Source organism: Acomys russatus, chromosome 8, assembly GCF_903995435.1.
Source record: "Acomys russatus chromosome 8, mAcoRus1.1, whole genome shotgun sequence".
Classification (NCBI taxonomy): domain Eukaryota; kingdom Metazoa; phylum Chordata; class Mammalia; order Rodentia; family Muridae; genus Acomys; species Acomys russatus.
The window spans coordinates 3,091,964-3,111,881 of record NC_067144.1 but is presented as its reverse complement, the minus strand read 5'-3'; the positions used below and the strand labels follow the sequence as shown (position 1 = coordinate 3,111,881).

At 47.5% G+C, this 19,918-nt stretch overlaps 1 protein-coding gene across 2 annotated transcripts in view; it reads left to right on the top strand.

Annotated features, from left to right (window-relative positions):
* Positions 1–19,918, top strand: part of Dgcr2 (DiGeorge syndrome critical region gene 2) — a 62,618-nt gene that overhangs the window by 7,493 nt on the left and 35,207 nt on the right. For both annotated transcript variants that reach the window (XM_051150645.1, XM_051150647.1), the window contains exon 2: positions 18,092–18,214. In XM_051150645.1, the coding sequence (XP_051006602.1) occupies positions 18,092–18,214 (123 nt within the window). The remainder of the gene's footprint in view (positions 1–18,091; positions 18,215–19,918) is intronic.

Sequence of the window (19,918 nt, the reverse complement as noted above, 5' to 3'; positions counted from 1 at the left end):
TGCCACCATGCCCAGTAAGTATGTATGTATTTTTTTAAAGCTCATTGTTTAAAAAAAAAAAAAATACATTATTGAACAAATGCTCAAATGGCTATGTATATTTTTAACATAAAGGACAATAGTTTTTTAAGACAAGAGTTTGTCTTACAGCTGCCCTAATGGGAGTAGCAGGGAGTTCCATAGCAAGGTGAACTGGGTGAGGGAGGGGACACAGCCAGCTGGTGGGCCTCATGTTTGGTGTAACTTGCTCCTCGGGTATTAACTATGTTGAGAGGCAAAGAGTGAGGGCTTCCTGCCAATGTGGATCCTTCCTAAAGCTTACCAATTACCCAGCCTAGGATAGAGGTGGGGATCCCAGAGGAAGGGACTTCGGCTTGGCATCTGGACTTGGGGACAGTGTTGAGTCTGCGGTGAGCTGGGCAAGCTCATGGTGTAGGCAGCGGCTGGGGGCTGCCTAGGCAGGAAGGCTACACTCTCGCCCTTCATTTCTTTCCCTTGTCTTCTAGCAGAGCTGTTGCTTCAGGCAACCTCAGCTGGGCCTCTTGCTTCCACACGGCTGCCCTCGCTCCCTGCTGCCTGCCTTCTGCACAGGCAGACGGACTTCTGGTTGTCAGCGTTCAGCCATCACTTCACTCAGCTTGCTGTCTGTGTCCTTCAGCCATCAGCTGCTTCCCGTTGGGTGGGACAAGGCTGAGTCGCTGAGAGAGCAGGCAGATCCTGCTTGCTCCTGTTTCTTGGAGAACCTGCCTTAGGAGCTCATAACTATACTGGTGGGTGAACAGGTGGGTGTGGTGGCCAGGAATCAACCTCAGCTGTCATTCCTCAGGCACCACCATCTAATGGTGCATATGTGTGCCTGTGGGCACGTGTGCACATGTGTGCGCGTGTGAAGACTAGAGGTTAACATTGAGTATCCCTCAGTTCACTTTCCCTCTTGGTTTTTGAAGAAAATCTGACTGTATTTGGAGCATATGGATTTGGTTAGATGCCCCATAGACTTTCCTGTCTTCACCTTTCCAGTGCTGGGATTAGGCACGTGCTATCACACTACGTTCTGGGAACAAATTAGGTCTTCCAATGTGCACCAGAAGTTGTTTGACTGAGCCTTTTCCCCAGCCCCAAACTGGTCTTTTGAGTTTTTCCCTGGCCTGGACTCTCATGCCAGCCAGGATCACTAGGTCCCGTGTCCACCTGCTTCTCCTGCACTGCGGTTACCAGCCCACACTGCCACAACTAGGCTTGCTTTTGTTGTTTCAGGGATTTTTGTTGTTGTTTTGAGACAGGGTTTTTCTGTGTAGCCCTGACTGTCCTGGAACTCATAGAGATCTGCCTGCCTCTGCCTCCTGAGGGCTGGATTAAAGTGCCACCACACCCAGTTTACCACAATTGGTTTGTAAAAGTGGTTTCTGAGGATTGAACTCAAGTCCTTGCATGGTAAGCACTTGGATTTTTTGTTTTGTTTGAGACAGGGTCTTTCTTTGCAGCCAAGGATGTCCTAGAATTTACTGCACAGGATAGGCAAGCCTGTGGTGATTCTCTTGTCTTAGCCTCCCAAGTGCTGGGATTAGTAGCACCCAGCCCACACCTCCTCTCTCTCTCTCTCTTTCTTTCTTCTTATATTGTATGTTGTTTGTTTTTAAGATTTATTTTTGTTTATGTGTGTCTGTACACGGGTGTCTGTGGAGACTAGAAGAGGGTGTCAGTTAGATTTTAATCAAAAGCAAATAGATGCTTGGGACCAGTGTATTGATGCTGTGCCTTGCCCCCTGCATCACCATTCCAAAGCCAGGTAACAATGCCCTGTGTAGTTGAGTGCAGAATTCTCCTGCCTAAAGATAGGTCACTGGGTTGAAACCCTTCATTGTCCATAGTTTCCAAAGGGTAGGCACTGATACCAGGTTTACAGTTCTTTAGGCCTGGGTGGCCAGCTCAGGGCAGGCAGGCAGTGGCTTCTGCCCATGATCTCACAAAAGAACACCTGCATTGCATGCATTGCCAGGCGCTTGAGAGGCTTACTCATCAATTTAACCTTGCTTCCACCTTTTATGTGGACTCCATAGGGTTTTTATTTGTTTGTTTGGTTTTTCAAGACAGATTTTCTCTGTATAACTGCCCTGGCTGTCCTGGAACTCTCTTTGTAGATCAGGCTGGCCTCTGCCTCCTGAGTGCTGGGATTAAAGGTGTGCGCCACCATGCCAGGCAACTCTGTGGATTTTGAACCCTGTGGTTATATTACCTCTTAAGAGATTTCATGAATGTAAAGAGTCAGACAAAGGTGATATTCTCAACACTCAGAAGAGCCCGGCAGGCTCATGAGTTCCAGACCAGCCTAGGAAGTAGTGAGAGAGACTGTCCCTGAAAACAAGGTCTCTTCAGGGCCTGCAGAGATGGCCCGATTGATCAAATGCTTGCTGACAAGGCTGGGACCCGAGTTTGATCCCTGCAGCCATAGTCAGGAGCAACAGCACGAGTCTGCACCCTCAGTGGACTGAGAAAAGTGCAAGTAGGATCCCGGGAGCTCACTTGCCATCTCCTCTTGCTGAATTGGTGAGCCTCAGACAAGTCTAAGAACAACTGTGCAAAACATTCAACATTAATTGTTGATCTTTGCACAAGTACAGATGCATACACACACACACACACACACACACACACACACACACACAGTGTTGGGGAGCATTTTTAAAAACAAACAAAACTGTGTTTATGGAGATCAACTTTTAGGAATCAGTTCTCTTCTACGGTTTTTTCCCTTTTTGAGACAGGGTCTTATATGAAGCCTAGGAGGCCAGGTGGCCTTGTGCCGCATGTACCTCCTCTTCTGCCTGTTTTTTTGTTTTGTTTTGTTTTGTTTTTGTTTTTCGAGACAGGGTTTCTCTGTGTAGCCTTGGCCATCCTAGACTCACTTTGTAGACCAGGCTGGCCTCGAACTCACAGCGATCCGCCTGCCTCTGCCTCCCGAGTGCTGGGATTAAAGGCGTGCGCCACCATGCCCAGCCCCTGCCTGGTTTTTGAGGTAGAGTCTTACCTTGTTTCTTCCAGAGTTTCTTATGTAATCCAGTTCTTCTGTCTCCCATCTCACCCTGTGAATGCTAGGACCACAGATGCAAGCCACTCTCTGAAGCTCTTTTCACATGTATCCCAGGAACCAAGCTTAGGTTATCAGGCTTTGGTTATCAGCAAAGGTTTTGTTGTTTTATTTTTATTTTTTATTTGTTGGAAGTGGGGCATAGTGGCGCACACCTTTAATCCCAGTACTTGAGGCAGAGGCAGGTGGGTCTCTGGGAGTTCAAGGCCAGCCTGGTCTACAAAGCAAATCCAGGACAGCCAAGGCTACACAGAGAAGCCCTGTGTGTGGCAGGGGAGTCCCCCAAAAATAAATAAAAAAGGAAATAGGTCCTTGTAAGTAAAGGTAAAACATGATTAAAAACAAAAACCACAAAGTAAGTATAAAGATGATTAGGAACCCCCCCCCCCCCGCAAATAACATAAAATTGTAGGTAACTGCTGATACACATTTCTACTAAACAGTACATTGTGAGGCAGGATTACTGTATTTTTCAGACCATAAGACACACTTCCCCCCCCAGAAGTTAGGGAGGAAATTAGGGTGCGCCTTATGGTCTGATTGCTGTTTTTCCTGTTTTTCTTGTTTTACTGCTCTAAAAACTGGGCGCGTCTTATGGTCAGGTATGTCTTATAGTCTGACACATATGGTAGCCATGATTCACAGACCCGCAGAGACTAGGAGAGTAAATAACTTGCCTGAGGTTACATAGCTCCAGAGCTTCAGTTTGTGAGGTGGCACTAGTGTCTGGAGTCTGGGCAGCCTGACGGTAGCACACTGATCTGTGCAGCCTCAGTGGGAACCTTTCCCTCATTCCCTGTCCTCTGTCTTTTTACCTTGAGTCTCAGCTGCCTGCTTACTTGTCCGCTCCCCGCCATCACCGCCATCCTAGCTTTCTGTCCTTACAGCTCCCTTTAGCTACCGGGTCCAGCACCACCCTTGAGAAGTTCCCATGCTAAGTATGTCAGGGACTGTCCTGCAGTCTGTCTTGGGCCTAGCTGCCGCTGTCTTTGTCCCTGTGCCTGCACGTCATGTCTGAGCATCCCACATTCTGTGAAGCGCTTGGTGCACACAGCCTTAAGAGCCGGAAATGATGCATTCCTTTTCACATGGAGTTTCTGGTGTGTTGGTCTTGTGCTTGGTCTAAGATTCCCACGGAAGGGGCTAGAGAGATGGCTCAGAGGTTTAAGAGCACTGGCTGCTCATTCATAGGTCCTGAGTTCAAGTCTCAGCAACCACATGGTGGCTTATAACCATCTATAATGGGATCTGATGCCCTCTTCTGGCAGGCAGGCACACATGCAGGCCTTGCATTGTATATATTATAAATTGATAAGTAAAAGATTCCCAAGGAGTATATGAGATGATGCTTTTTGGCTGCATTACCAGAGCTCTGTGATGATTCTAGTGCATGGTAGCATTCAAATCTAGTGGTGTGTGTGTGTGTGTGTGTGTGTGTGTGTGTGTGTGTGTGTGTGTGTGTGTGTTACAGCTGCCCATTGCTGCTTGACTTTTAGATCCTCTTTTTGTATGCCTCAGAGCTCTGATCCAGCTTTGCTTCAGGAGTTGCCTTGTTTAGTTTAGTGTTGCCCTAGCTGGGGCTGGGGTGTAGCTCAGTGGGAGAGTGTTTGTCTAATACAAACGTAAGGCCCTGGCTTCCACCCTGTTGGAGGTTGGCCAGGGTACAAAGCCACAGCCTCTACCTTAGCAGCATAAACATACCATGTGCTTTTGAGGGTCAGGTAATTTCTCTGCTATTCCACTGAAAAACTGGTCCTTGGGGATGTGGTAGTGGGGATAGTGCTTAAAAAGTGATGTAGAAATTTGTTTACCAGAGCTTAGTTTTCTTCTTAATTTTATTTTTGTTACAGTTATGTGTGTGTGTGCACACACGTGCTCATGCTTGCAAAGTGCCTTTACCCACGGAGCCACCTTGCTAGCCCTAAGGTTAAGTTTTCTTTTATTTATTTATTTATTTATTTATTTATTTATTTATTTATTTATTTTTGAGACAGGCCTTGGCTGGCCTTGAACTCACAGAGATCCACCTGCCTCTGCCTCCCAAGGGCTGGGATTAAAGACATGCGCCACTAAGTTTTCTTGAGACAGTAGCTGTGACGGTTTGAATGAGAATGGCCCCATAGGCTCGGGTGTTTGAATGCTTGGTTCCCAGTTAGTAGCACTGTTTGGGGAGGTGTGTCACTGGGGTGGGCTTTGAGGTTTCAGAAGCTGTGCCACTGCCTCCTCTGTTGTCTCAGTTACTGCTCCAGCGCCATGCCTGCCTACCTGCTGCCAGTGCTCCCCTCTCTGATGCTCAGGACCAGCTCAGACTGTAAGCCCCCAGTAAACTCTTCTGTAAGTTGCCTTGGTCATAGCCTCTCATCACAGCAATAAAAAAGTCACTAAGACACCTGGCCAGATGGTCTCTGAGTTTATTCAGCTTCAGGGTTAAGTTAGGTGCTCGCAGCCCTAACCAGGCCTTTCCTAGAGAGACACAGCAGTGAGCCATGTTCTGTAAAGCCCTGGGCTCCAGCTCTTCTTTGCTTCTGGGACCTTCTCAGAGTGTTGGCCTCTTCAGGGTCATTATTAGCAACAGAGCGCCCGAGACCTAAGTAACGAGCACTGTTTGAGTGGGTTCTGCCAGGAACGCCAGGAATGGTCACTTCCATGTGTCTCAGAGCAAAGAATGGGGCCTAACAAGGTATGGTCATTTCATTCAAGGCTTGTCTTGTGATGGGTTTTTGGTGCCTCTTTCTGTACTAATCTCCTCATACCAGAAAGCTTTAGGGGCCAGGTAATAGTTACACATGGCAGTGGCCAGAAAGGAGCTAGGAGCTAATGGGCAAGAGTTGCGGGGACTGCCAAGCCCAAGAAGATGGTAGGGTTCTTGGGACAAGGCTGTACGTGTCCCTGGGCTTTCATGAAAGCACAAATGACACTGTTGAAGGTGATGGGAAGTTCTGTCCCCCATCACTAAAGGTCATGGTTGTCCTCACGTCCTAGCTCTGCCTTCCCTGGCTGTTACATGTGTTGGGCAAGCGCTCTGATACATTTTCCCTTTGTTGGCAGCTGCAGTCCTTGAAGCCAGACCATATTTCATGAAAGCACCTGGGCTCTGTCTCTCTGTGCTACAGATGGATGCTGCTCCTTTTCAGTGTGCCTTTTCCTACTGATGGGTCCAGGTTGCACTGCTGACTATAGGACTGCCCCAGTCTGTCTGGTGGCTTAGGTACTGGCCCTGCCCGAGGCCTTGTCTCAGCCCTTTATCACTCTTACCTTAGCATGGGATCTAATTCACGTGTTGGCTGTCTGTGTTGTTAACTGTGGTTTGTGTCTCTCTTGATGGTGTCCCAGGAAAAACTGCTGGCCTGGCCTGCACAGTGCTGGGTGCAGCCCCATGCCACAGGAGCCCACCTCCTAGACTAGTGTGGCTAAATGGACAAGAAGCCCAGCCAGCCTTTCATATCCTTTCTGCTCTTCGGCTGGTTTGGGGTGTGGTCGTGGGAGGAAAAATCTCTTTTCTGGAAGGTCTGGTCCAAGTTGAGAGCCTGTGGAAAGCCTGCCAAGACACGGCTGCTAGATCTGTCTAAAGCAGGGTGAGGGGTAAGTGACAGACCTGCACAGAGCACCCACTTCCTGTCTTGAGGAGCAAGGTGTCCTGTTGTCTGAGACCACTCAGGTGGACAGTGAGAGGAGGTGATTGCCTTTGTGATGTGAGTGTGACATGCACTTCTGCTAGTCTTTTGCCCTTTGTGGGCAAATGTTGAGGAAAAATTAATTCCAAACAATTTAGAAAGCATACTAAATTTCCTACAGTCATCTGAGACACCGCAATTTATGTAATTTAAAATAAGGCCAAGTCTTGCTGACAGAGAACTTGATTTTAGAGAAAGAATCTCACTGCTAAGACTTCGACATTCTTTTTTTTTTTTTTAAGATTTATTTATTTATTATGTATATACAGTGCTTTGCCTGCATTAGGCCTGCAGGCCAGAAGAGGGCACCAGATCTCATTATAGATGGTTATGAGCCACCATGTGGTTGCTGGGAATTGAACTCAGAACCTCTGGAAGAGCAGACACTGCTCTTAACCACTGAGCCATCTTTCCAGCCCGACTTCGACATTCCTAATTCCCGATTCCCACCCACAGCACAGTGAATTAGCAGTACCTCTCCAAACCCATGGCCACTATGGCATCGGTAGCCCTGTCAGGACCCATAAGGAAAGCTTCATAATGCTGCTATTGTGTCATCTGCCACTCATCCTACCGCATGGAGACATCAGTGTTTGCAGAGCCTTCGTGATATGATGTCGTCACTCTTGACGCTGACGAGTGCTGAGATCTCTCTCCTCAATGACTTATAAAATGTGGTAAAGCATACATCACATACAATTTACCGTAGTAATCACTTTCACTTTTGGCATGCTGAGGATTAAACTCAGGGGCCTTGTGTATTCCGGGAAATACTCTTCTCTGAGCTACCTTCCCAGTCCTTAACTGGTTTTTGTTCTGTTTCACATGTGTATGTATGTGGCTGTGTGTGCAGTTTTGTGAGGATGAACGTGCATGTGGAAGTCTGTGTCCTAGCCTTCCACCTTTTTGAGCAGAGTCTGTGGTACTTGCCCACATGAGGTCATATAACGTCCAGGGAGTCTCGTGTCTCTGCCTGCTTCCTATTTCACTGGGTTGACAGAAGCACAACACTGCATGCAGCTTTTATGTGGGTTCCAGGGACTCGAACTCAGGTCCCTCATGCAAGTGCTTTATGCACTGAGCCGTCTCCCCCACCCCTTCGCTGTTTTAAGCATGTGATTCAGTGGCATAAAGTACATTCAGGTTATTGTGTAGCCAGCACCACAACACATTCCTAGAGCTTTTTCATTATACCAGCCAGAAACTTACCCGTTAAATAATAACTTCTCCTCCTCCTTCTCCCTTAGTCTCTGGCATCTACTAATCAACTCTCTGTTGCTGTGGATTTGTATATTGTAGACATTTTATGTAAGTGGAGTCATGCTGCATAGTTTTTGTGGTTTCTTTGACTTAGCCTATTTTCAGGTTGGTCCCACTGTAGCACATGTAAGTCATTGTTACCAGGTAACACCGTGCTGCATGAGAACAGCCCGTGTTTACCCGCCCTCCGCTGACCAAGGACTCCATCTTCAGGTGTTAGAAGCAAGTGCTGATGTGGCCACCGGTGCACAGCCCCTGCCAGGGTCTCTGCCTTTAGTTCTCTTGAGTACACGTCTAGGAGGGAAATTGCTAGTTGATACACTAATTCTATGTTTCCACAGATGCTGCGTCATCTCACACTGCTGCAGTAGCGCTGTTAGGCTCCATCCTCTACAGCCTTGTCGGGACATTTTCACCTTAAGAAACAGCTGTTCCAAGCTGGGTGTGGTGGCTCGCACCTGTAATCCCAGCACTTGGGAGGCAGATGCAGGCAGATCACTGTGAGTTCAAGTCTAGCCTGGTCTGCAGAGTGAGTCCAGGGCAGCCAGGGCGAATACACAGCAAAACCCTGTCTCGAAAACCACAAACAAGTAGCTGTTTTCATGGATATGAGGCCCTATCTCCATGTGGTTTCGGCTTGTGTTTCTCTATTGACTAATGTTGAACATTTTTATCTGTATTTCCTCTCTCCCTCCCTCCCTCCCTCCCTCCCTCCCTCCCTTCTTCACTACCCCCCGCCCCCGGTTTCAAGACAGGGTTTTCTCTGTGTGGCCCTGGCTACACAGGTGTTCTATAGATTCAGCTCTTACAGTAGAAGTCTTTGACCCACTGAGGAGCCAGTTCTTATGAGAAGCAGCTTCTTTTGGGTGACCATATAATCATCCTTAAGCACCAGTTGCTGAAAGCCTGCCATTCCCCATGGGACCATGTGGTAATGAGCTTTTTGTCACGATGAGAGTGCCTGAGAATGCTGACTTCAAGGAGGAAAGCTCAGCTTTAGGTAAAAGGGAGCGCGGTGCTGTCAGTGAGAACGGCCGCTGTCATCGCTGCAGGTGTCTGAATGCTTGATCCCTAGCTGGAGGAGGGTTTCACTTGGGGTGCGCTGGTCCCCCTTCATGGTTGTGGGTCAGTGCATAAGCTTTCAGCTGCTGCTCCAGTGCCGTGCCTGCTGCCTTGCTCCATGCTTCCCACAGAGATGGTCCTGAAACTGTACGCCCCATCAGTGCTTTCTTCTGTATATTGCCTTGGTCATGGTGTCTCTTCACACCAAGAGAAAAGTAACTAAGAAAGGAGAAAGGCTCAGGTTTTCAGAGGCTCCAACCTAACATCTGGTGGCTCTGCCACTTTGGATTCGAGGCAAGGCAGAGTACTGTGCAGGAACTCGTGTGTGGGAAAGGAGGATTCCCACCTTTCGGCCAGTGGGAAGCAGAGAGAAAGAAGGGTTGTGAAGTGAATTCCCAGTGAATTCTTTACCAGCCCCACTTAACAACCCACTCAACCATGAGCTCATCAGTGGATCAGCCCAGCGATGGGTTAGAGACCTTAATTATGATGTAATCATTTCTCAGAGCCCGTCAGCAGAGGACCAAATTTCAGCTTTGGGGGGAGATAATTCAAAGCCATATACAACAGGTGTATAAGTGGAATTGCTGGGTTATGTGAAAAATCTAATATTTTAGGCATGTGCTTAGGCTCTTTTTTTTTTTTTTTAAGATTTATTTATTATTATGTATACGGTGCTCTGCCTGCATATACACCCACAGGCCAGAAGAGGGCATCACATCACATTATAGATGGTTGCGAACCACCATGTGGTTGCTGGGAACTGAACTCAGGCCCTTTGGAAGAGCAGTCAGTACGTTTAACCTCTGAGCCATCTCTCCAGCCCTTGGGCTCTTTTTATTAAAGCAATTTTTGGGAAAGATTTATTTATGTATTATGTATACAATGTAATGCCTGCATGTGTGCCTGCTTGCCAGAAGAGGGTACCAGATCTCATTTTAGATGGTTGTGAACCACCATGCAGTTTCTGGGAACTGAACTTAGGATCTCTGGAAGAGCAAACAGTGCTCTTAACCTCTGAGCCATCTTTCCAGCCCTAGTGTAACAACTTTTACATGAAATATATAGTGATTGCTTTTGGAGGAAATAATAGGACAGTTTGGGGAAAAAATCCTCACTGGAAGACCATTTCCCAAAAGAAACTTCCAAACATGGAGGTTTTTAAAAAAGACGCTACAAGTGTGAGAAGAATGGAACATTCCAGGTGCTTACTGCTTAGGGATGCAGACTTGAGCCCAGACGCCAGGATGCTCACTGTTAATTCCTATTAGCGCGTCTTGAGTGCAGCCAACCCTGGTTGGGTGATCATGAAGCTGATCGCTGCTCTGGAGCTGTAGCGATAGCTGTGATCCACGCCTGGCTCGTCCAGCTGAGGAAGCAGGCCGCAAAGGAAGTAATTGCTCTTGTTGATATCATGATGTGACTGGGCCTGTAGCCTCGGCAGCGGTGTCTTTTCTCCTTGGAACTTGGTTCTGGATTGTGTAAACTGAAGTCTTTTGTGGCAGTTTTTAAAACAGCCTTTTATTGTGGTAACCTTATAATAAATTACACATATTTAACATGTGAGAGTTGAGAAGCCCCCTCTCCCAGGTCTGATAATTTATTTGTTATTCTTTTTGTTTTGAGGGTGGTGATTGTTGTTGTTATTGTTGTTTTCCATGATGGGGGTCTCACTGTGTACCCCTAGATGTCTTAAAAACTCCCTGTGTAGACCCGGCTGGCCTGAAACCTGACAGAAATGTGCTTGCCTCTGCCTCCCAGGTGCTGGGATTAAAGGCGTGCGCCATTACTTACACCCAGCTTGTGTCGCCAAACACTTGTCTTTGACTGGACTCAGAGGTAGAAGCTCCCCAGCTGGAGATGCTCAGAGGTTAGGAACATGCAAAGGACCTGCACTCAGGTCCCGTCAGGCAGTGCACAACTGTCTGTGGTGCCAGGTTCAAGGGCTTGGAGGTCCCTTGCCGGCCTTCTGGGTCACTTGGATCATGTTTCCCTACCACAAAACTAAACAGACAAATACAGATTTGGAAAGAAGCAGCAGCTCTCAGGAAGGATGACCTGTATGTCGCTTGCTGCTTCCCTCATTCTCTTGGCCAAAAAGTTTATCTTATTCGGCAACCTCCTCCTCAGCTTTGTTAGTGCTGCACTGGAGCAAAATGTCTGTGTTTGTGTTGCAGGGCAGGTATAGTAACAAGACACTGAATCTTTGGTGCTTTGGTCCTGGGCTTCTCACCTGTTGGAGGATGGTCTGATGTATTTTGATGCTGACTAATAAAAAGCCATCACCCCCGGGCAGGGCAGGCTTGGGGAGACAGAGAGAGTCTTGGGAGGAGAGACCAGAGGAGAAGAGAAGAGAAGAAGGTCGCACCATCATGGGTTAGGTGGAGGAGACGCACGTGGCTGGCGTGGGTGGAGATTTGGCCCAGATGAAGAACATTAGCAAGTATTTGGGATTATGGATGGGAGGTAGCTTGATAGAAGTTATTAAAATCAGATGGCATGGGATTGGGGCAGGATACCTGCCTCTCTATGAGAAGTAATTTAGAGGATTAATATATGCTCGGCCCCAGGTTAAATAATGCTGTTTTAAAATATAACAGGTGTCTGTGTCTTGATTGATTGCTAGTGGGTTATACTGATGTAGTAATAATTATAGGCCTAATAATAAACATTATTAGGACCATACTGGTAAATTAAAAACCACACTCACCATCTTTGCTCAAGAGCTTTTTGACAACACCATGCTCTTTACAGAGATGGGAAGGCCTTCTGATGCTGCTGGGTCTTGGGTCTCAGTTGCTGGGGAACAGTAGTGTGGCTTCCAGAAATCAGTCCCTCTCCCTCTGTCCCTCCGTGCCCCCCCATAACTAAGTTGAGAGCACTCAGATTGGCATCCACACTGCATCTGTGAACAGATGTTCTCCTTGGTCTAGAACAAGAATGAGCATTACTCTGCAGCAGGCACTGTCTGCTGTGGCCAGGACGCCTTGCTCCGTGGGAAAACCTTGTTCTTCCTCGTGACAGACTGGGACCACGTGACCCTTCCACCTTTGACCAGGGCTGCAGCTGCTGCTGCTGTGGCCACAGGCTTCTCACAGGAAGTACAAAGCTTAAGTTCATTGTCTCCCAACCGGTGGCTGGGAAGGAGATGCTTGGTTTCATGTTGGCCCAGCCTACTGCCTTGGGGACACCATAAAAAAGAGCAAGGAGCTTTGATGTGTGCGGCGAGTCCTCCATGTCCATATTTGTGTGTGCGTGTGGAGGGAGGCCAGAGCTGACGTAAGGAGTGTCTTCCTGAATCACTTGTCCACCTGGTTTTTCAGACAGGATGTCTTGCTGAGCCTGGCTAGAGCTTGCCATTAATACTAGACTGCCTGACCAGTGAGCCTCTACGACCTGCCTCTTCCACCATCCAGGATAACAAGCACACTCTCATCATTACAAGTGTCCTCCTGGGCCCACGTAACGTCCCGCACCCTCTCATGTCGGGCCAATAGGTTTGGGTCTTTTAAATATATCTTTCAGCCACATATTTTTTTATTTCTGGCATATAGGATTAAAACTTCTTTTTGTTAGATTTATCATTGTTTTTTTTCTCCCTTTGGTCTTCTTTTCAGTTTATTTATTCAGACAGTCTTACCATGCAGCTAAGGCTGGCTCTGAATTCAGCCCCTCCTCAGCATCCAAAGTTAGAATTACAGGCATGTGCCACCATGTCTAGCTTACGTTTATTTTTTGGTTTGTTGTTGTTGTTTTTGTTTTTCAAGACAGGGTTTCTCTGTGTAGGCTTGCCTGTCCTGGACTCACTTTGTAGACCAGGCTGGCCTCAAACTCACAGCGATCTACCTGCCTCTGCCTCCCGAGTGCTGGGATTAAAGGTGTGTGCCACCACTGCCTGGTGCTTGCATTTATTTTTTAATATTGTTGCTTTTGGTAACTATCTGAACTCTGAATTTTTTGAAGAGTTGACCTTTTTTAACGATTTAATTTAATGTTTACCTACATGTGTATCTATACCACTTGTGTGTGAGTGCCCCTGGGAAACTGGACCAGGGCACTGGATTCCTGGGAGCTGGTGTGAGATGTGAGCCACCTCACATGGATACTGTGAACCAAATGTGAGCCCTCTGAAAGAGCAGAACACACTTTAACAAGCGATCTGGTTCTCCAGTTCTGAAAATAGTAATCTAAATATTTTGTGGCGTTTTCTACGTGAAGCCATTTGAGCCTGGAGTTTACTTTGTGTAAAGTAGAAGTACCCAACATTTTGACATTGCAACTTGACATTGTGGTCTGCAGATGTGTTGAGCTGTGTTTACTGTGGCCCTGGGGTGCATTTGGTCAGTTGGACACACCTAGTAAAGTTGTTTTGTTTGGTTGGTTTTTGAGGTGTTCAAAAAAAACCAAAACCCCATGAGCTCTAGGGAAATACTCCAACACTAAACGCAGTAAGCTGCACCCCAGCCATGCCCGTAGAGCTGCACCACAGCCCGTGTGCATAGGCTTTTCTCGGTGCTGCGTTTTCTTTACAGCTGTAGGCTGTTGGTTTCCTGGCCTTCCATTCCTCATGTGTTCTTTACCAAGGGGCTTTTGTTGAGTTGAGGTGCAACAGGAAGGTGCTCACTGGGTGCAAAACCCTGGGCATCCCAGTCTCCAGAACTGTGGCTAATTACACTATTGGTTTTAATATGAAAAGATACTTTTATTATTTCTTACACACCAGGTTGCATTTTCTAAGTTGATGAATGAAACACAGGGCACCATTTCCTTGATGCTCTAGAGATCCCCACATCAGTGATGCTGCCCATGAGGGCACCAGCATGTTCAATTGTGAAGAGCACTTTGCTGAGTTGGTCTATCATGGGGCCATGCTCAAGTGTTCACTTTTTTCTTCAAATGTGGTTTTCGCACGTGTTCTTAAGTTGTTTCATTAGTATGCAAAGGATCTGCCTGGTTGAGGGATAGGTTTTGTGTGTCTGGATGGAATGTCACAGAGGGTGGCACACTATTTTCTGCTGTGAGAAGTCAAAGCACGCTCTGCAGCTCTAGTTGTCTGGAAGAGAAGACTTAGGATAAACCTAGGTAAAGCCACACTCTGGATTGGAAATCAATGCTTCCAGATAGTTCTGTTGTTATCACCATTTTACTGCTGCTACCATGGTGGATCAAAAGTCCTTATCAAGTGATACAAAGAAAAAGTGCTGTGAAGATAATAAGAAACGGTACTGTGAAGATAATATGTCTTTAAAGAAAACACAACAGATTTTCATTCCTCTAGCCCACCATCTTACCTCAGTCCCCAAACTGTTGATTCTAATTTACCTACTCTGTGGTAAATTCTGTGATAGGAGCGGAAAGTGGACATAGAAAACATGGTATATCCAGCCACTCTTTGACACACGCACGCGCGCGCGCACATGACAACATAGACACTCGTTGACTTGAGAGGTGGCTTACAAATGCAGACTTGGTATAAAGTACGTTTAACACATCTAACCTGCCCAGCACCGTGGTCAGCAGCACGGCGGGCTAGAATGCCTGGCCTCTGTTGTTCTCTCATGGCTGACTGGAAGCTGTGCACACTGCTGTTGCTCGGTTTGGTGACGTGCCATATCCTTATTGTCCAGGAACAGCTAGGTTCCCAGTCAGATGTGCTTCCTGTTAAATGAACCACCTGCAATGTTTGTGTTGGGGGCTGGAGAGATAGCTAAGCCATTCCAACCATTGGCTGATCTTCCACAGAGCATGGGTTCAATTCCCAGCACCTATGTGGCAGTTTACAACTGTCTGTAACTCCTGCCCCAGGGGCTCCAACACCATTTCTGGCCTCTGTGACCACTGTATACACATGGTGTAGACACCCATACATTAAAATTAAAATAAAAAGTTAGAAAATATTTAAAACTGTTTTTGTCATTTTATGTATATGAATGTTTTGCCTGTGTGCCTGTGTATGCACCACATGCATGCCTAGTGCCCATGGAGGCCGGAGGAGGGTGTCAGATGCTCTGCAGCTACAGTTACAGATAGTTAGAAGTGCTAGTTTACTATTTTTAATAAGAAATGTGGCTAGCCAGTGATGGCGAACGCCTTTTATCCTAGCACTCAGAGGCAGGTAGATCTTTGAGTTCAAGGACAGCTAGGATGACAGAGAGACCTTGTCTTGAAAACCGGGTGTGGGGGCGTGTGTGTGTGATATTTTTTTTCCTCTTTGTATCAAAGGTCCTGCCTCAGTTTTCTGCCTGGCTTCTCGGTTCTTAACCATTTTGCGTGCCATATGACTTGGAGTCATTTTCTATTTCTGGTGTTTAAGGCTCATTGGCTTGCTTATATTTATGGATTTGTTATAGTTTTCATTAAATTGAAGAATTACTCTTCACATCATTTAAGCTTTGCTCATTAAAGAAAATTTCTTATTGTAGAGGTAAAGGGCCAGTGGACACACCCTAGCTGGTGCGTGGTGTCAGGGTCTGTGGAGTCAGGCTGTCTCCTGCCCACAGTGCACACACCCTAGCTGGTGCACAGTGTCAGGGTCTGTGGAGTCAGGCTGTCTCCTGCCCACAGTGCACACACCCTAGCTGGTGCATAGTGTCAGGGTCTGTGGAGTCAGGCTGTCTCCTGCCCACAGTGCACACACCCTAGCTGGTGTACAGTGTCAGGGTCTGTGGAGTCAGGCTGTGTCCTGCCCACAATGCACACACCCTAGCTGGTGCATAGTGTCAGGGTCTGTGGAGTCAGGCTGTCTCCTGCCCACAGTGCACACACCCTAGCTGGTGCACAGTGTCAGGGTCTGTGGAGTCAGGCTGTCTCCTGCCCACAATGCACACACCCTAGCTGGTGTACAGTGTCAGGGTCTGTGGAGTCAGGCTGTCTCCTGCCCACAGTGCACACACCCTAGCTGGTGTACAGTGTCAGGGTCTGTGGAGTCAGGCTGTTTCCAGCCCACTAAGCCATCTTGCTGGCTTCTTGCTCACTTTGTGTAGTCTTTTTCTTTTGTTTCTTGCTTCTGACAGTTTACCTCTTTCTGTCCTGTCCCTAGTCCGTTCTTTGATGGAGTCAGTGTCTTCACGCTCTGCAGGGCTTTCCTTCCGTGGCGCTGTGGACCTCCTCTCTCGCAGGTTGTTCTCTGTGGCTCCCGTGTGTCTGCATTGCTGTTGCTTGGAGCCTCTTGAGCATTTGCCAGTTTCTTGAAGTGTCTGTTCATTCTAGCTTATGTACCATGTCAGTTTGATTTTATTTTTAAGATTTTTTAATTGGGGGCCTGTAGAGATGGCTCAGTAGCTAAGCTGATCTTCCAAAAAACTCTGGACTTTATTCCTAGCACCAGCGTGGAGGCTGACAACAGTTTTAGGGACTCGAGCACCTTTTTCTGGCCTCCAGGCATCATGTAGGCATGAGGTACACGGACATGCATGCAAGCAAAACACCTGTGTTCATTAAGTAAAATAAAAATGAAGTTTTGATAAAGCAGAGTTGACTGCAGTGGTGTAAGCTCTGCCAGCTAGCTGGAGGCACACCCTCCCCTCCCTCTGATCCACATTCCCAGATGTGTGAGGGAGCGTGGGATCCATTGTGTGGAAATCAAACCCAGGTCCTCTCGAAGAGCAGCCAGTACTCTGAGCCCCTGAACCACCTCTCCAGCTAGCTTTCTTTCTTTCTTTCTTTCTTTAAGAAAAGCTGTTACATTTAACTTTTTTGTGTGTTAGGGGTGTGTGTGTAGGGTGCACACATGCCACGGTGCCAGTGTGGATAGCGAATGACAATTCTCTTTTTAACCATGTGGGTTTCAGGGCTCAAGGTCTAGTCATAAGGCTTGCCAGCAGGTGACTTTGACCACTGAACCATCCCACCACTCCTAATACTTCTTTTCAAAAGGTGTTTCAGATGAACCCTAAGTCCAGTTCCTTTAGCTGTCTCGGACAAAATTCCACCATAAAACGGCATTGCTTCCTTAGGAGGTGGTTCAGTCTGTAGTGTTTTCTATGCAATCGTGAGGGCGTGGGTTCATTCCCCAGCACCCATGGGAATAAAAGCAGCGGTGCACACTCACTGGGTTGGGTGCTCAGGGAGGCTGAAGCAGGCAGCCCTGGGCCTTTCTGGCTAGCCAGCTTTCCTCAGATCAGCCATCTCAGGCCAATGAGAAACTCAAAAAAACCAAGTGGACAGTGCCTGAGGCGCGGGGGGTGGGGGTGGGGGGGCACATGATCCAACTAATCAGTAGCAAACAACCTGTGTAGAAAGTGAGTCAGGCTAGAGATAACACTCAGGGTAGAGTGCCTGCCCTCCCTGTACAAGGCTTGGCTCTGAGCTCAGCACAGCGACAGCCTGGGCCACACAGTGAGGGCCTGTCTCAAAAGGGGAGCGGGGCGTGCGGGGAGGCAGAAAAGGAAAAGTCAACAAGAAGGGAAAAGTTTTGTACTTGCCTGTAGTGAGGGTTGCTGGCTCATATTTAAGCCTGTGTTTTTCTGACTTAGGTTAGCATTTTGTCTTGTCAGAAACCACTGCCAGCTTTACCTGACTCAAACACCTCTTCTCATGTTACTGCTTTAGTAACTGGCTACCTGCAGCATGCCAGATAAGTCAGAACTCGGTTAGTCTGCAACCTCCGAAGTTGGAATGACTCCCATCTGTTCACACAGTCCCTTTGGCGTGCCTTCTTATAAGTGTAAGCCCTTGTTTTCCTGGAGTGTTGTTGCTTTTACATCACAGGCTACTTACCAAAGTGTCGCCTTCCTAGGAAACCCTGCTCAAGTCCTGCCTTCTTAGAAAAGTCCTGCAGAGTCCCTTTGCTAGAGATGGTTCCATTTGGTCTAAGGCAGGGTTGTAATCATTCTCCACCCTTGGCTTTGGGAGCATGTGCCCAAGCCTCCTAGGAAGCAGGCTGTGGTAGCCACTCGGCTCCTGGACCACCTTTCCTGGGTTACCATGGTGTGGACAGAGCTCTGCCCTGCTAGGTGTCTGCTTCTGCGCCACTTCCTCAGCTGCCTCTTGTCCTTTTGTTCCACAGAGCTTCGGTGCAACCCTGGGCAGTTTGCATGTCACAGTGGCACCATCCAGTGCATACCCCTCCCTTGGCAGTGTGACGGCTGGCCGACGTGTGAGGATAAGAGTGATGAAGCTGACTGTCCAGGTGAGTGTGGCCCGACCTCCCTCTTTTGCCCAGAAGGAATCCAAATGGTCTGTACACACTGGAAGGCAGTGTGAGCCAACCCCACTCTTATCTTTTAAAAAAAGTCTAAGTGTTGGACATGGTCTGACTTAATGGAGTTAGCAACACTGGAGATGTGAGGTGCTACCAGCTCTGGACTCTGACAACCCTGAGAGAGCTCTTAAAGAGGTGTGCTCAGCTCTCAGTGGCTCTGGCTGTGGGTGCCTACCGAGGCTAGTGTCCTGACAAGTAAAATGTAAACTAGCATTGCCTTACTGCCCTCGCCTAAGCATTCTCACTAACATGGCACTTGGGTTGGAGTTTTGGTAGGTTGGTTTTGGTTTTTTTGTAGCCCGTTATCAGCTCCTAAGACATAGGGAAAGGCACAGAAGTTTGCACGTTGTTGGCTGTCCACTGGTGTGCACCTCAGCACCTGGTGCATATCAAGCACCATGAATATAGCATTCAGTCCACATTCATCCACAGATCTCAGCCTGCAGCCGGTGGGAAGGGCAGCATGCCATGCACATGTGTTCATGCCTGTGTGATACTGTGAGACACATGTGCGCATGCACACACGCACTCGCCCTCTTGCAGAGCCTGTCAGCAGAAGGCATGTCGTGTGATAGAAATGAGCATCTGCTCAGCTCCTCTAGTGCCCGAGTAACAGTCCAACCTCAACACACGATCCCACTGGCTTATCCTCTCAGGCGTGTGTATCACATGCAGCCACCCTTAAAGCTCTTGGGGGTCCTCACCGCAGGGTACACTTTGAACAATTTAAACAGGCCTAGGAGGCTGCAAGTTTGATTTACACAACAAAGATACTACATATTACCAGAATTAGTTAAGTGCGCTAGTGGTGTTGTTTTCTTTCTTTCTTTCTTTTTTCTTTTCTTTCTTTCTTTTTTGTTTGTTTGTTTGTTTTGTTTTCTCAAGACAGGGTTTCTCTGTGTAGCCTTGGCTGTCCTGGACTCACTTTGTAGACCAGGCTGGCCTCGAACTCACAGTGATCTGACTCTCTCTGCCTTCTGAGTGCTGGGATTAAAGGCGTGAGCCACCACCACGGCTGGCCCCAGTGTTGTTCTTTTTCAAATACTTATTACCCAGGGTCATCTTGCCCACCTGGCAGTTAGGTTTTTCCTGATGAGTGAGCACAGGAGACTGTATGGCAGACCGGGACTTCCTGATGGGTTTTACCCTGCTGTGGGACTCTTTCTGGAATAAGCACTCTGATACCATTGAGAGGATGAGAGACGATGTCATCGGTAGAGCAAAGCCACCATAGGCTTTGATAGCAGGGCCAGTTTGCATTCTCAGTTTATAGTCAAAACCACAAGATGGGGCAGACAAGCAAGCAAACAACATTATACAGAGCAATAGCCCATCCTGTCAGCAATTGCTCCAGGTTGTTCTGTTCCAGGTAGCACGTGAAGGCATGCTTAGCAACAGGAAGTACATACATGCAGTCTTAAGTAGATCACTAAATAAATCAGTATCTAATAATGGGTATTTTCTACTTTACTTAACTCTATACTGTCCCTTCACCACCAAAGCTGGTTTTTTGTAGGGTTTTTGTTGGTTGGTTGCTTGGTTAGTTGGCTTTTTGTTTTCGTGAGTCAGGGTCTCAAAAAAATAAATAAAATCATATTAGAGGTGTGTCTTTGTTTTTGTTTGCTTGTTTGT